At 50.0% G+C, this 12273-nt stretch overlaps 1 protein-coding gene across 1 annotated transcript in view; it reads right to left on the reverse strand.

Annotated features, from left to right (window-relative positions):
• The window catches only part of Mtcl2 (microtubule crosslinking factor 2), a 62201-nt gene that overhangs the window by 11264 nt on the left and 38664 nt on the right, over positions 1 to 12273 (reverse strand). Inside the window, exons 6-11 of the mRNA XM_026383259.2 lie at positions 10880 to 11017; positions 8568 to 8693; positions 7321 to 7551; positions 5466 to 5570; positions 4214 to 4381; positions 2536 to 2787 (exon numbers count right to left, since the gene is read on the reverse strand). Of these exons, the coding sequence (XP_026239044.2) occupies positions 2536 to 2787; positions 4214 to 4381; positions 5466 to 5570; positions 7321 to 7551; positions 8568 to 8693; positions 10880 to 11017 (1020 nt within the window). The remainder of the gene's footprint in view (positions 1 to 2535; positions 2788 to 4213; positions 4382 to 5465; positions 5571 to 7320; positions 7552 to 8567; positions 8694 to 10879; positions 11018 to 12273) is intronic.

The following is a 12273-nucleotide window of genomic DNA, read 5'->3' on the forward strand; positions in this document are numbered from 1 at the left end:
TTCATGCTGCAGTTCATGGATCAGCTAGCTGAGTAGCACCTTAGTGTGCCTGGCCTGTGGGCCGATATGTTTCCCCAGGTATGTTATGGAACTTATCTCATAATTTTAAAATCATTTAAAATATCCTATTGTTAATATAATTAAAAGAAACTGCTTTCCTACAGACAGGAATTTGGTTTGATGGTGCAAATGGATGCATCTGACCTGCTTTCCACATGGTACATGGAATGTTCTGGAATTCATGTTAGCGTGCCATCCTCCACTCACCATGCACAAGCTCCTTAGTGGGTATGACCCTCAGGGGATCTCTATCTCTGCAGGGAAGGAGTCAGGGCCCAGGAGTGGAACTTGCCAGATGTGAGAGTTTTGCTAGATTCCAGGCCTGTCCCTTACTCACTTTATGACTTTGGACATATCACTCTGCCTCAGTTTCCTCATCTGAAAAAGGGAGTTAGTGACTGTGACCTTGCAGGGCTGCTGGAGGATTGGAGACAGCAGTAGGAGAGGAAATGCAAATGATCATCATGATGCAGGCCCGCATCAGGAATCAGAGAAAGGCAAATTAAAACAGTAAGACAGCATGTACACCTGGAGATAAACAGATGTTTCAAAATGGCAAAGATAAAGCAAAACAGGCCCTTCTCACTGTGCTCCCGGTGGAGTGCAACTGGGTGAAGCCTTTCTGGAGGGCTGGCTGGGCAGTTCCCATCAACTATAAATGCGCATGCCCTTGAACACAGCAATTTCACCTCTAGTGATCTATGCTATTGAAATGTTCATGCATGTGTGGAAAAATGTGCATTGGGGTTATTCACTGGGGCACTACTTTAAATAGAGAAAAACTGGAAACAATCTAGATCTTGTCGATATGGAATACTAAATTCTGGTGTCCCCATGCTCAGAAGGTCAAGCAGCAGTCAGACGAGATGAGGCCTCCCCTAGCCTGTTGTGAACAGCTCTCCATGAAAGAGGCAAAGTGCAAATAACTTGTGCATTATGATTCGATTAATCAAAAATGGAAATGAAACTCTGAATATAAATTGTTTAAATATCAAGAAAGGGAGAGAATAGGCTTTGTAACATTTGGCCCCCTTTCCCTTTTCTTCTGTGGTACTAGGGATTGAACCCAGGGCCTCATGCCTGCTAAAGCATTCAACCACTGAACTACATCCACAACCCCCTCCCCCGGCTTTTTTTTTTTTTTCTGGTACAAGAGATTGACCCAGGGGCGCTTGACCACTGAGCCACATCCCCAGCCCTATTTTGTATTTTATTTAGAGACGGGCTCACTGAGTTGCTTAGAGCCTTGCCCTTGCTGAGGCTGGCTTTGAACTTGTGATCCTCCTGCCTCAGCCTCCCAAGTGGCTGGGATACAGGGCTAGGCCACCACACTGGGCAATATTCTTATATGAAGATGAAGTACTGAGTGCTGTTATTAAAATAAAAAAATAGAAGAAAAGAAAAAAGTCAAAACAAACAGTACACAGGATGACAGGTGTGCCGGGCACATGACACGAAGCATAGAGGAGCTTACTGCTCACTGGCTGTTTTTCATCCCCCCCACCCCACCTCTCCACCCACCATTTTAGTCTAAGGACTACAATTTCCCCATGGGAATCACTCTTACTCCTCCCTCTTGGTTCCTTGGTGTGGGGCACATGATTCACACCTGGCCAATCAGAAACTTGTGGGAAAGAAACCTTTCCAATTGCGATTGCTAAACTGTAAGGTACGCGTATAAAACTGAGAGTGGTCATATTTGGAAATAGCTTGCTTAAGAGTAAAGTGTACACAAGCTGGACACGGTGGCCTATGCCAGCTACCAGAGGCTGAGGCAGGAGACTTACAAGTCTGAGGTCAGCCTTGGCGACTTAGCCAGACTGTGTTTCAAAGTAAAATTTATTAAAAGAGTAAAGCGGCTGGGTGTGGTGGCACATGCCTGCAATCCCAGCAGTTTGGGAGGTTGAGGCAGGAAGATTGCAAGTTTGACGCCAGCCTCAGCAACTTAGTGAGACTCTAAGTAACTTAGCAAGACCCTGTCTCAAAATAAAATAAAATAAACAACCCCCCCCCCCAAAAAAAAAAACAGTCTGAGGCTGTGACTCAAAGGTTAAGTACCACTGGGTTCAATTCCTATTACCAAACAAAACAAAACCAGAGTAAAGCTAACAAGAGGGCTGCGATTGTGGCTCAGTGGTAGAGCGCTCACCTAGCACGGGTTGGACCAGGGTTAGATCCTCAGCACCACATAAAAATAAAGGCATTGTGTTGTGTCCATCTACACCTAGAAAATAATTTTTTTTTTTTTAAAAAGCTAACAAGAGGAAAGCAGTCCTGAAAGACTGAGGCAGAGAGAGACCTAGATCTTACTGCAATCTCTAAACACAAGGTTCTAGCTATATCTGAAAGAGATTCTAGACTTCATTGTCTGAGCACCTGGATCCAGCTATACCTGAAGGAGATGCTACCCATGAACTTATCCTATAGTGACTCTCCCTTGTGGTTCAAATCAGCCTAAGCTGGGGCCAGCCTCACCTGGCTCAGGCGGTTCTGCAGCTCCTTCACCTGCTGCTCCACCTGCTGCTTCTCCCCCTGCAGCCGCTCCACCAGCTGCAGCTTCTCCTGGCTCCAGTTGCGCTCGCTGATTTGCAGCTGCCGTGTGAGCTCCATGACTGCGCTGTAGGACTCGGCCAGGAGGTGCTGCTGCTCCTCTCGCTCCCTCTGCAGGGCCGCCTTCCACTCAGGCCCTGCCCGCTCCCCGGGCCCCTTCCCGGCCTTCAGCTCCATCTGTGGGTGGGAGCAGTCTGGGCAGCAGGCACCTCGGGCCCCTCTACTCTCCCTCCTCCCTTCCTGGGCACCAGCAGGGGAAGGGGAGAGAGGCTCCTTGGGGGCCATCCCCTGGGAAGCCTTCGGTGACCTCCCCCTCACAACCAGCCCTCCTCGCAGGACGGTGTGGCGCTCTTCCCACCAGCCAAGCTGCACTGTGGGGTTTTCAGTCATTTTCTCTGCAATTTAACTACCACTTCGTGTTTTTCAGAGGAAGAGGTTCTAAGGGGGTCAAGTCAGTTTTGTCCCAGGTCACGTAGCCGGTTCCCAGTTATCGCTTGTCACGGTATTTATCTACTCTTAGGTACATTGCAGGTTCTGGTTAATGGGGTTGTGTTTTAGCTCCACTCCTGGAAAGCTGAACCTCACCTGTCCCTCATGGGCCTTGCATGGGGACATGCACACACATGCACATAAGCAGAAATCACTCTGCATGATGCCTTTCTTGGCCGCAGACCTCAGGGGGGCAGGATGATGCACACCTGTATCCAGCTCATGATTCAATGCCTCCCACCTGCCAGGCTATGGTCAGGGAGTCGAGCCCTGGAATGGCTGAGCTTGGGGGCACAGCAGGGCAAAGGACACTGGAATATGCAGATGAGCAGGAGCTGGGAGGTCTGCAGGAGGCCTAGGAGGGATCGGAGGGCCCAGGAAGAAGTCAGGAGTCGGGGTGCAAGGTCAGGTCTGCCCTGGGTGATACAAGACAGGGACTCAACCTCTCTGTGCCTGTTTTGTCATGTGTCCTGCAGAGATCATCTGAGTACCACCTCCCAGAGGTGGCAATGCCCAGGAAGTCGGCCTGCAACAGGGACAGGGTGGAGGAAGAGGGAGCCCAGCCCCACACTGTGGAGTCAGAGCATTCTCTCCAGGTGGGAGGCCCACCCTTCTCATTTTTCAGACCATAGTAGGGCAGCAACTTGTCCCCACACACAAAGCAGATACCCAAATCCCAGGGATCCTATTTAAGTTCCTTTGGTCCAGCTGGGCTGTGGTAGGGGAGGCTCCCACTTTGAGTGGAGGGAGCAAACCACAGCCAGGTATCAGGGGTCCGCTCAGGTAGGAGGCAGCAAATAAGGACGGCAGCAATGAGAGACCAGGCATTTCGGGGACCGCACTGGGTACAAATCAGGCATGTCACCCGGGAGCAGAGGGGCAGAGGTGCCTGCCAATCTTCCATCTTCCTTCCCTGGCCCACTGACCCCTGAACCCCACTATCTTGGTCCCCGTGCTGGATGATTCTAGGTAAGCCTCTGTCCTCTCTGGGTGACAAGGTGAAGGGAGGGGCTCCTGTCCCTCCAGGAGGTGGCTTGGGCGTCCTGTTCCAGACCTGACAGCTGTGGGCTTGGCTGAGGACCAGAGGCAGAAGACGTGTCTGGGGAGGGCTCACCTGGGTGGCGTGGCCCTTGAGCTCCGCCCGCTCTGTCTCCCAGGTGGCCTTGGCCTTGGCGAACTGCTGCTGAAGCTCGGTGAGACCCCGGCGCTCATCGCGGAGCAGCCAGCACAGCTCCTTCAGCGTCACCTTCATGTCGGCCAGGGTCTTGATGTACTCGTTGGGCTGCAGACAGGGAAGGCCTGGGTCAGCAGCGTGGGGGGTGGGAAGGAACCCAGCTGGGGGCTCCCTGGGCCTCCAGCAGGTCTCCTCCAGGATGAGCCCAGCCCTGGCTCCCTCCTGGGCAGCCTCACAGGAACAGACTCCCGCAGTCACAGTAGTAACTATTCCACCTAAATTGAGCTGAAAAATCTGGCCTCCTCGAGGTTCTGCAGCCTCTAGCCTCACTCGGGATCTACCCACTGGAGGCCTCCAAGGAGCCTCCCTAACTGTGCTGAACCCAATTCCAAATCTTCTTTCTTAGGCCCACGACCCCATTTCCCACCCATACCCAGCTCACTGTGTGTGGCTCTAGAAGTCTGAATCTCCTCTTCTCTCTGATATGTGGTTGGATCAGAGAGTCCTTAGTCCCAGACCATAAAGACCCCTCTTTTATTTATTTTATTTGTTTACATGGTGCTGAGGATCAAACCCAGTGCCTCACAGGTGCTAGGCAAGTGCCCTACCACTGAGCCCCAGCCCCAAGGCCCCTCTTCATAGGAGCCGAGCTTGAGAGCTTTACCCCATTATATACCTCCCAAGCCACAGCCAATTCCAGAACACCTTGCCACACCTCCACACACACAGTTCTATGTATTTAGAGTGACTTCTCTCCGTTCTCTAGTAGGCAAGCTCCTATTCATCCTTCAAAACCCACCATTCATAACCCCTTTTCTGTGATAATATCCTCTTCTGCTCCAAATAGAACTAATTAGTCTCTTGCTTGTGACCCCATGGTCCACCACCTGCCTTCTGTCACTGCCCTGGAATGATCTGTGTGCCACAAAGGATAGAGAACAGGAGGGCAGTGACCAGGCAAGAACAACCTTTGCAGCTCTAGTGTCCAGTGCAGGGCTGAAGTCAGAGGAAGTGATAGAAAGTGATTATTTTGTTTATTTATTTGTATGCAGGGCTGAGGGCCACACCCAGTGCCTCACACCCAGGGCCTCACACATGCTGGGCAAGTGCTCTACCACTGAGCCTCAGCCACATCCTGGAAAGGGATATTGAATGGGCAAAGGAACAGAGCCGGGAAGGGCTGAGAACGCACCGTGTTCTGGGTCCAGCCGTCTCCTGCGCAGGCCTTGTTATCAGAATGCTGGGCGCTGATCTCCTCCTCCTCCACCAGCAGGTACAGCTCCTTCATGCTGTTCACCTGTTGGTAAAAACCACACTCAACCAGGGGTGGGAGGATGTCCTCACTGACTTCCCAGACCTTAACTTTGATCTCTGGGCACTGTCCAGGCCAAGCAGCGTGACCCATAATATCTTTTCTGCCCCAAGGACCATGAAGCATCCTGAAGAGTTACTCAGAAATAACCACGGTGACTGGGGCAGCTGGAGCCATGCTGCACAGCTGCAGGGGCACCGTTCACAGGGCATACAAGGGTGTGGCTCCTCCTGGCACCCTCTGAGCACAAGATGCTTGGTGGGAGGGTGTCAAGGAGAAGCAGGGAGACCAGACAGGAGGCAAGGGCCAGAATCTAGGCAGGAAGTGACGACGGCTTGGTCAGAGGGCAGTGGAGGATGGCTCAGACTCTGGAGAGGTGGACAGATTAGACGAGGTGTGAGGGAAAGAGCAGGGCAGAGGATGCTGCCACAGCTCTTGTCTGAACAAGAGGAACTGACCCACTGGGTGAGCAGGGCTGGAGGAGGAGCCTGAGTTTGGTTTTGGACATAAGGTTTGCAAAGCCATGTGGATCTGTCCCACGGACAATACACATCTAGGGTCCATGAGCGATACCTGGACAGGACGTATACACTGGGAACTCAATGTCCAAGAATGGCCAGTGAAGCCTGGATGAACTCCCCAAGGCAGTCAGAGCAGGTACAGGAGAAACGGAGGCCAAGGACTGAGTCCTGGGGACTGTGAGCTTGCAAGGGGTGGAAGGATGTCCTCACTGGGGGGGAGGAGCTCAGCGACAGAGCACCTCATGTGCAAGGCTCTGGATTCAGTGCCCAGGACCACCAAAGAGAAAAATTAAAAGCGAGGTGAGGTCAGGGAAATAAGAAGAAGCCAGAGAGGTAGAAGGAAAACCCAGAGCTTGCTGTCCTAGAAATGAAATGAAGGATATTGCAGTTTGGAATCAAGTGTCCCCACTAACCGGCACTGCAGGCAGGTGGGCGTGGCTGGGGGAGGTGGGCACGGGGAGGAGAGGGGTGCCCTGGAAGGGTGCATCTTCCCTGCAGTCCCTTCCACCCTTTCTCTTCCCTTTCTTTGCTTCTCAGCTGCCGTAAGCTGAGCAGTCGACCTCCGCCACGCCCTTCAGCCATGATGTTCTACCTCACCTTGGGCCCAAACCAATGGAGTCAGTCATCCATGGACTGAGACCTCTGAAGCCGGGAGCCCCAAACAAATTTTCCTTCTCTAAATCGTTACTCTCAGGCATTTTGGTCACATCGAGGGAAAGCTGACTAAAACAAAGGAGGTCTCCAAGCGCCACTCATCTGGGAACACAGTGAGGCTGGGAAGAATGCTGGGGGAGCAAGTCTACAGGGATCAACAGCTCAGTTCCTACCCTGGTCACAGGGATGGATACCTAGAGACTTTTGATGATCTACACATACACGGGGTACACCCTGTTCTCTGGAATCCTTGGGGCCAGGTGTGTGTCTGTTTTTATTTTTCTTCTTTTTGGGTGCTGGGGATGGAACCCAGGGCCTTGCTCGTTCTAAGAACACTCTACCACTGGGCTACACCCCAGCCTTCAGGTGTGCTGGGAACTGAGGTTTCAGGATCTAGAAAGATATAACATGTCCTACATGTATTATGTCACAGCCCCAGTAGGGACTGGAGCACACTGATTTCCCCTACAAACATGTGAATATGAACATGAAGTGCTATGTTCCTCGCCTCCCATGTTCCTTTCCCCCTACCTTCCCCTGAGGCCCAAGCCCAACCATACCTCCAAGAAGTCATCCCCCTCGTGGGGCAAGACCTTGCCCTGCCGCCAGCGCTTCAGGAACCACCGGAGCTTCATGAAGAGCAGCAGGAAGTTGTGCTTGAACTGCTGGGACTCTTGCACCAGCATGTTTTTCTCCTGGCTCCAGAATTTCTGCTCCAGCCGCCTCTGGAGGCTCAGACTCTGCAGTTCAAACTCCCGCCTCAGCAGCGCCCTCTGCTGGTCCTCCTTCAGCTGCCAGGGACAGGAGATTGAGCAAGGCCAGTTCAGGGTCCCACCACTCCCAGCCCACTCCAGGTCCAGGTCAAGGGCAGGGGGAGAACTGGGTGGGTCTGTTGGTGATCCCTGCCAGAAATTCCACCACAAGCAGCTCATTTTATCCATGGAAGAGTAACTCATAAAAGCAACAGCAACCCAGGGGAGGAGCAGGGATTTAAACCAGCATGGTCCAACTAAAAAACCATCCTCATCATTCCCTGAGCACCTGTGGAGCGCTGGATGTTTCTCCTGAACTCTCACACTGAACAAGGAATCTGTGGGGGTGTGCGATAATGACAGGGAGGGGTGACCCAGGGAGGGCAAAGGGCATCCTGGGGCCCAGGAAGGCTGAGGAATATGAAACACTCATGCTGGGTCGTGGTGAAGAGAGAGCCAGAGCCCTGGGTTAGAATCCCAGCACCCCTTTACCCTGCACAGGCCTGAATAAAGCGTTTCTGCTCTCTGAGCCCCAGTTTCCCCATAAGTAAAATGGGGGGACACCTTCTGGGGGAAGTCACAGGATTAAAGCACAGAAGGTATGGAAAGTGTGTTACATGGTCTGGCTACAGTCAGGGCTTCACAAATGCTGTCAACAAACTACCACCCTGATTACCAGCCAGGCCCAAAGCAGGCATTTCCCATTTCACAGATGGGAAAGAGGGCCTGAGTGGAAACAGAACTGGCCCAAGGTCACACAGGCAGCCAACAACACACCCAGGACTCCAGCCCAGCTCAGCTGATGTCCAATCACAAGCAGGAATTGCCCTGGCAGGGGACCAGGACTGGAAGACTTGAGTTTCCTCTGACCATCTCATCTTCTGAGGACCCATGGACCCCCAAAGACCCCGCCTTCAAGTTTGTGGTGCTAGGGATGGAACTCAGGGTCTCACTCATGCTAGGCACATGATCTACCACTGAGCCATGCCCCAGCCCCTCGGCCTTCAGTGCTGGGAGCAGATGGAGTAGGTGCAGGAAGACCGGGCACTGCCCACCTGGACCATTTTCTGGTTGAAGCTGTCAGCCTCCTCCTTCCGTAGCTGCCGCTCCTGGGAGAGCTGCTCCTGCAAGCCCCGGAGGCTGTCATGGGCCTCGGCCAGCACCAGCTGCAGCTCCTTGATCTAGGATGGGGATGGGGACACGGATGAGGAGGGAGAGGGCACAGGCTGTGGTCACAGATCAAAGTGGCTGGGGAGCAACCGTAAGCAGGACCTGAATGGTCCTAAAGTACGGATCAGGCACAAGGGCTGTCCCTACCTCAGTGGGTTATTGAGGCAATTAAATGAAACAGTACAAAGCAAATCTAGTTACCATTAGATACACTTTTACTCTGAAATTTATTTGAAAAAAATAATATATTAAGAAAGTTAAGTTTGATTCACGAAGATGTTCATTGTCTCAATGTTTCTTTCTTATTTATTTTTGAGATAGGGTTTCACCCTTGCCCAGGCTGGCCTTGAACTCCTGGGCTCAAGGGATTCTTCTGTCTCAGATTCCCAAGTAGCTGGGACTACACACCACTGTACCCTGCTAGCTCATTGTTTATAAGTTTAGAAATGACTTAAATCATAAGTGCTGGGGATTAAAATGTGTTTAATGGGTATGTGTGTGTGTGTGTGTGTGTGTGTATATATACACACACACACACTGTTCTTTATTATATGTATTTTATTATGTTGTAATAGATAGGTACACTCACTCTAAAAGTAAATGGTGGCTCACTACATGATTTTGTAATCCTGACTTTTCTTCTTTATATCTTTATGCAATGCTGCTCAGAGATTTTGTTGTAGTTATTTGTTATTTACAACAACTATGCAATAAGATCTTAAGAAAAAGATGAGATTTTTACATTTTGTGGGGAAATGGTATTTAGAAGTCTTTACAGCTGAACAGGCAAAACTAGTCTATTCTTTTAGAAGTCCAGATGGTGAGTAGAAGGGAACACAAGGGGGGAATTTCTGGGGGTGGGTCATGCTCTGTTTATTGATCCCGGTGCTGATTACACAGGGGTGTTCAGTTTGTGGAAATTATCTGAGCTTTTAATACGCGCACTTCTCCTCCCTTCCACCCTCCCTCCCTCCCCCTCCCCCAGCCTTTTCCTTCCTTCCTTGCAGTGCTGAAAATTAAATCTAGGGCCTTGTGCATGTGAGGCAAGTACTCAACCACGGAGCTACACTCCAACACTCATTTTCTCCCCCTTTTTGCTAGGTTATTAGGAAGCTCAGACCCCATCACTAAAAGAGTTTGCTCCTTAGCTTCAAGGGAGCTTCGTCTGTACAGTTGCAGGCAAGCCTTCCTGGACCACAAAGCTGTCTTCCCAAGGATGCTCACAAAAAAGCATGCTCAGGCTGTGCTACCCTCCTGAGCATGTGCTAAGTCTCCATGTGCAATAGTCCCAGGGATTCCCAGCCCAGCCCACATGACCTTCTCCTACTTCAGGTTCATTAACAAATGCTGAAGAGGCTTATATGTAGGATAAGGAGGGGACTCAGGAACACCTAGAGTTCCTCAAGAATCAGGGAATCCTAGCAATTCTTGTTCTTTTTTTTTTTTAAATAATATTTTTTAGTTGTAGATGGACACCATTTATTTATTTATTTATCTTTATGTGGTGCTGAGGATTGAACCCAGGGCCTCACACATACTAGGCAAGTGTCCTGCCACTGAGCCACAGCCACAACCCCGACTTAGCAATTCTAACCCTCCTGTGTTAGAGGTGGGAAAGCTGAGAGACTAGAGAGTAGGATTGTGTCCAGGGTCACACAGTCACACTGGCAGAACCAAGATTCGCACTCTGGTCCCTGGATCCCAAGCAGTATATCATCATTCTCATGCTCATCCTCACCCAGGCACCAGGCCTTAAATTAAGACTTTTCACATATTTAATCCTTTCAACCACCTATGAGGTTTACAGACGACAGCTCACAATCAGGGAGGTGAAGTGACTTATCCAAGATCTCACAGCTGGTACACGGTGGATCCACAATTTGAATCCAAACAGCCCGATGATGGAGATTGTTGCCTCCCAGCTACATAGATTAGTAGTTCCATCAAATAACATAAATTCCCAGTGGGATTTAGAACAGGAAAAAAAAATTCTTTAGATGAGCTTTTAAACTTCCTTCGACTAGGCCAAGAAAATGGCCCAAATTTCCTTATTTTCCTTTTCGCCCTGGCTGCCAGGAAGTTGGAAATTAAGGGAATGCTCAAAACCCGCTTCTTCACTCTCCTCTCCGAGAATTTCTGGGGAGGCCCCAGCCACCTCCTCGCACCCGGCCTCCCGCTCCACCAGGCCTAGACCCACCTCAGAGGCATAGGAATCATTGTCTTCAGCTCGATAAGGCCTGAAGCTCCTGGGATCAGGTTTGGAGTCCAGGTCACCCGTGCGGAAGGCCTCTCGGATCCTGGGCTCCCATTCTGGCAGATCCCTGAAGTCAGATGGCTGCACCAGAGGCACAGGCAGAAGAGAACAAAGACAACCATGGGGAGAAACCCACGGGGTGCCAGAAACGGCTCCACCCCAGGGCTCTGGGCTCCAGAAGAGGCTATGGTACCCACAGGCTGAGGCAGGAGGATCTCAAGTTCAAAGGCTGGCTTTGAATTCGCAATCTTCCTGCCTCAGCAATGGTGAGGTGCTAAGCAACTCAGTGAGCCCCTGTCTCTAAATAAAATACAAAAAAGGGATGGGGATGTGGCTCGGTGGTCAAGTGCCCCTGAATTCAATCCTTAGTAACAAAGGGAAAAAAAAAAAAAAAGATACCAGAAAGAACTGAATCTCTCTGCATGACAAGAAAAGACCCCTGCAGGGCTCTCAGGATGTGATCTCACCGACCAACACCCTCTGCAGTCCAGCCCCATTCCTCTTTGCTCAATTTCTTATACCAGGACATACCAGCTCTGGTCTGAGAAGCCCTGAGGGTCTAGGTCAAGTTCCTCGACCTCGACCACATACCTTCCCTTCAGATTCCCCTTCTCAGTTTGTAATTTCACATTCACTGTCTTTCTTTCTTTTCTTTCTCTTCTTCTTTTTTTTTTTTTTTTTGTTGTTTGTTTATTTTTTGTTTTGGAATGCTGGAGTGAACCCAGGGCCTCAAACATGCTAGGAAAGTGTTCTACCACTGAGCCACAACCCCAGCCAAGTGTGGCAGAGGCTACCATACTGGACAGCACCCCTCTGGACCTTTAACAGTGGTCTCGGTAGGAAGTGGGAAGAGGTTTCTATCTTTTCATCTCTGATGCTTCTGAAACTCTTTGAATGTTTATGTATTACTTTTGCAATAATGCTTTTTTGTTTGTTTGTTTGTTTGGACAAAATGCCCTTGCTATTTTAATTTTTCTAAGTAGTATCTTATGGACATGAAGGCTGGAAGCTAGTCACTGTTAGAAAACTAAGTTTCTTGCCTTTGCATGGGGACTGGTCAAAGACTTTAAAAAAATAACAATACTTGGTTTAAAACACAAAATTACTAAAGAAATAAGAAAAGGCAACCAGAAAAAAAAAAAGGCCTTAGAATCAATTTCTATCCTTAGTAAATGAATGATTTATGTTCTACTCAATCAATGGGCTTATATTTAGTAATAAAAATAAATACAAGTTTCCTCCAGGCAACAATGTGGAGGGAAAGAAGCCAGGCACAGGTGAGTTTGTATTGTGTGATTGAATTTATACACAGTTCAAGGACAGCAGACAAACCTAAA

This window comes from Urocitellus parryii, chromosome 6 (genome assembly GCF_045843805.1).
Source record: "Urocitellus parryii isolate mUroPar1 chromosome 6, mUroPar1.hap1, whole genome shotgun sequence".
In the NCBI taxonomy this organism is placed as follows: Eukaryota; Metazoa; Chordata; class Mammalia; order Rodentia; family Sciuridae; genus Urocitellus; species Urocitellus parryii.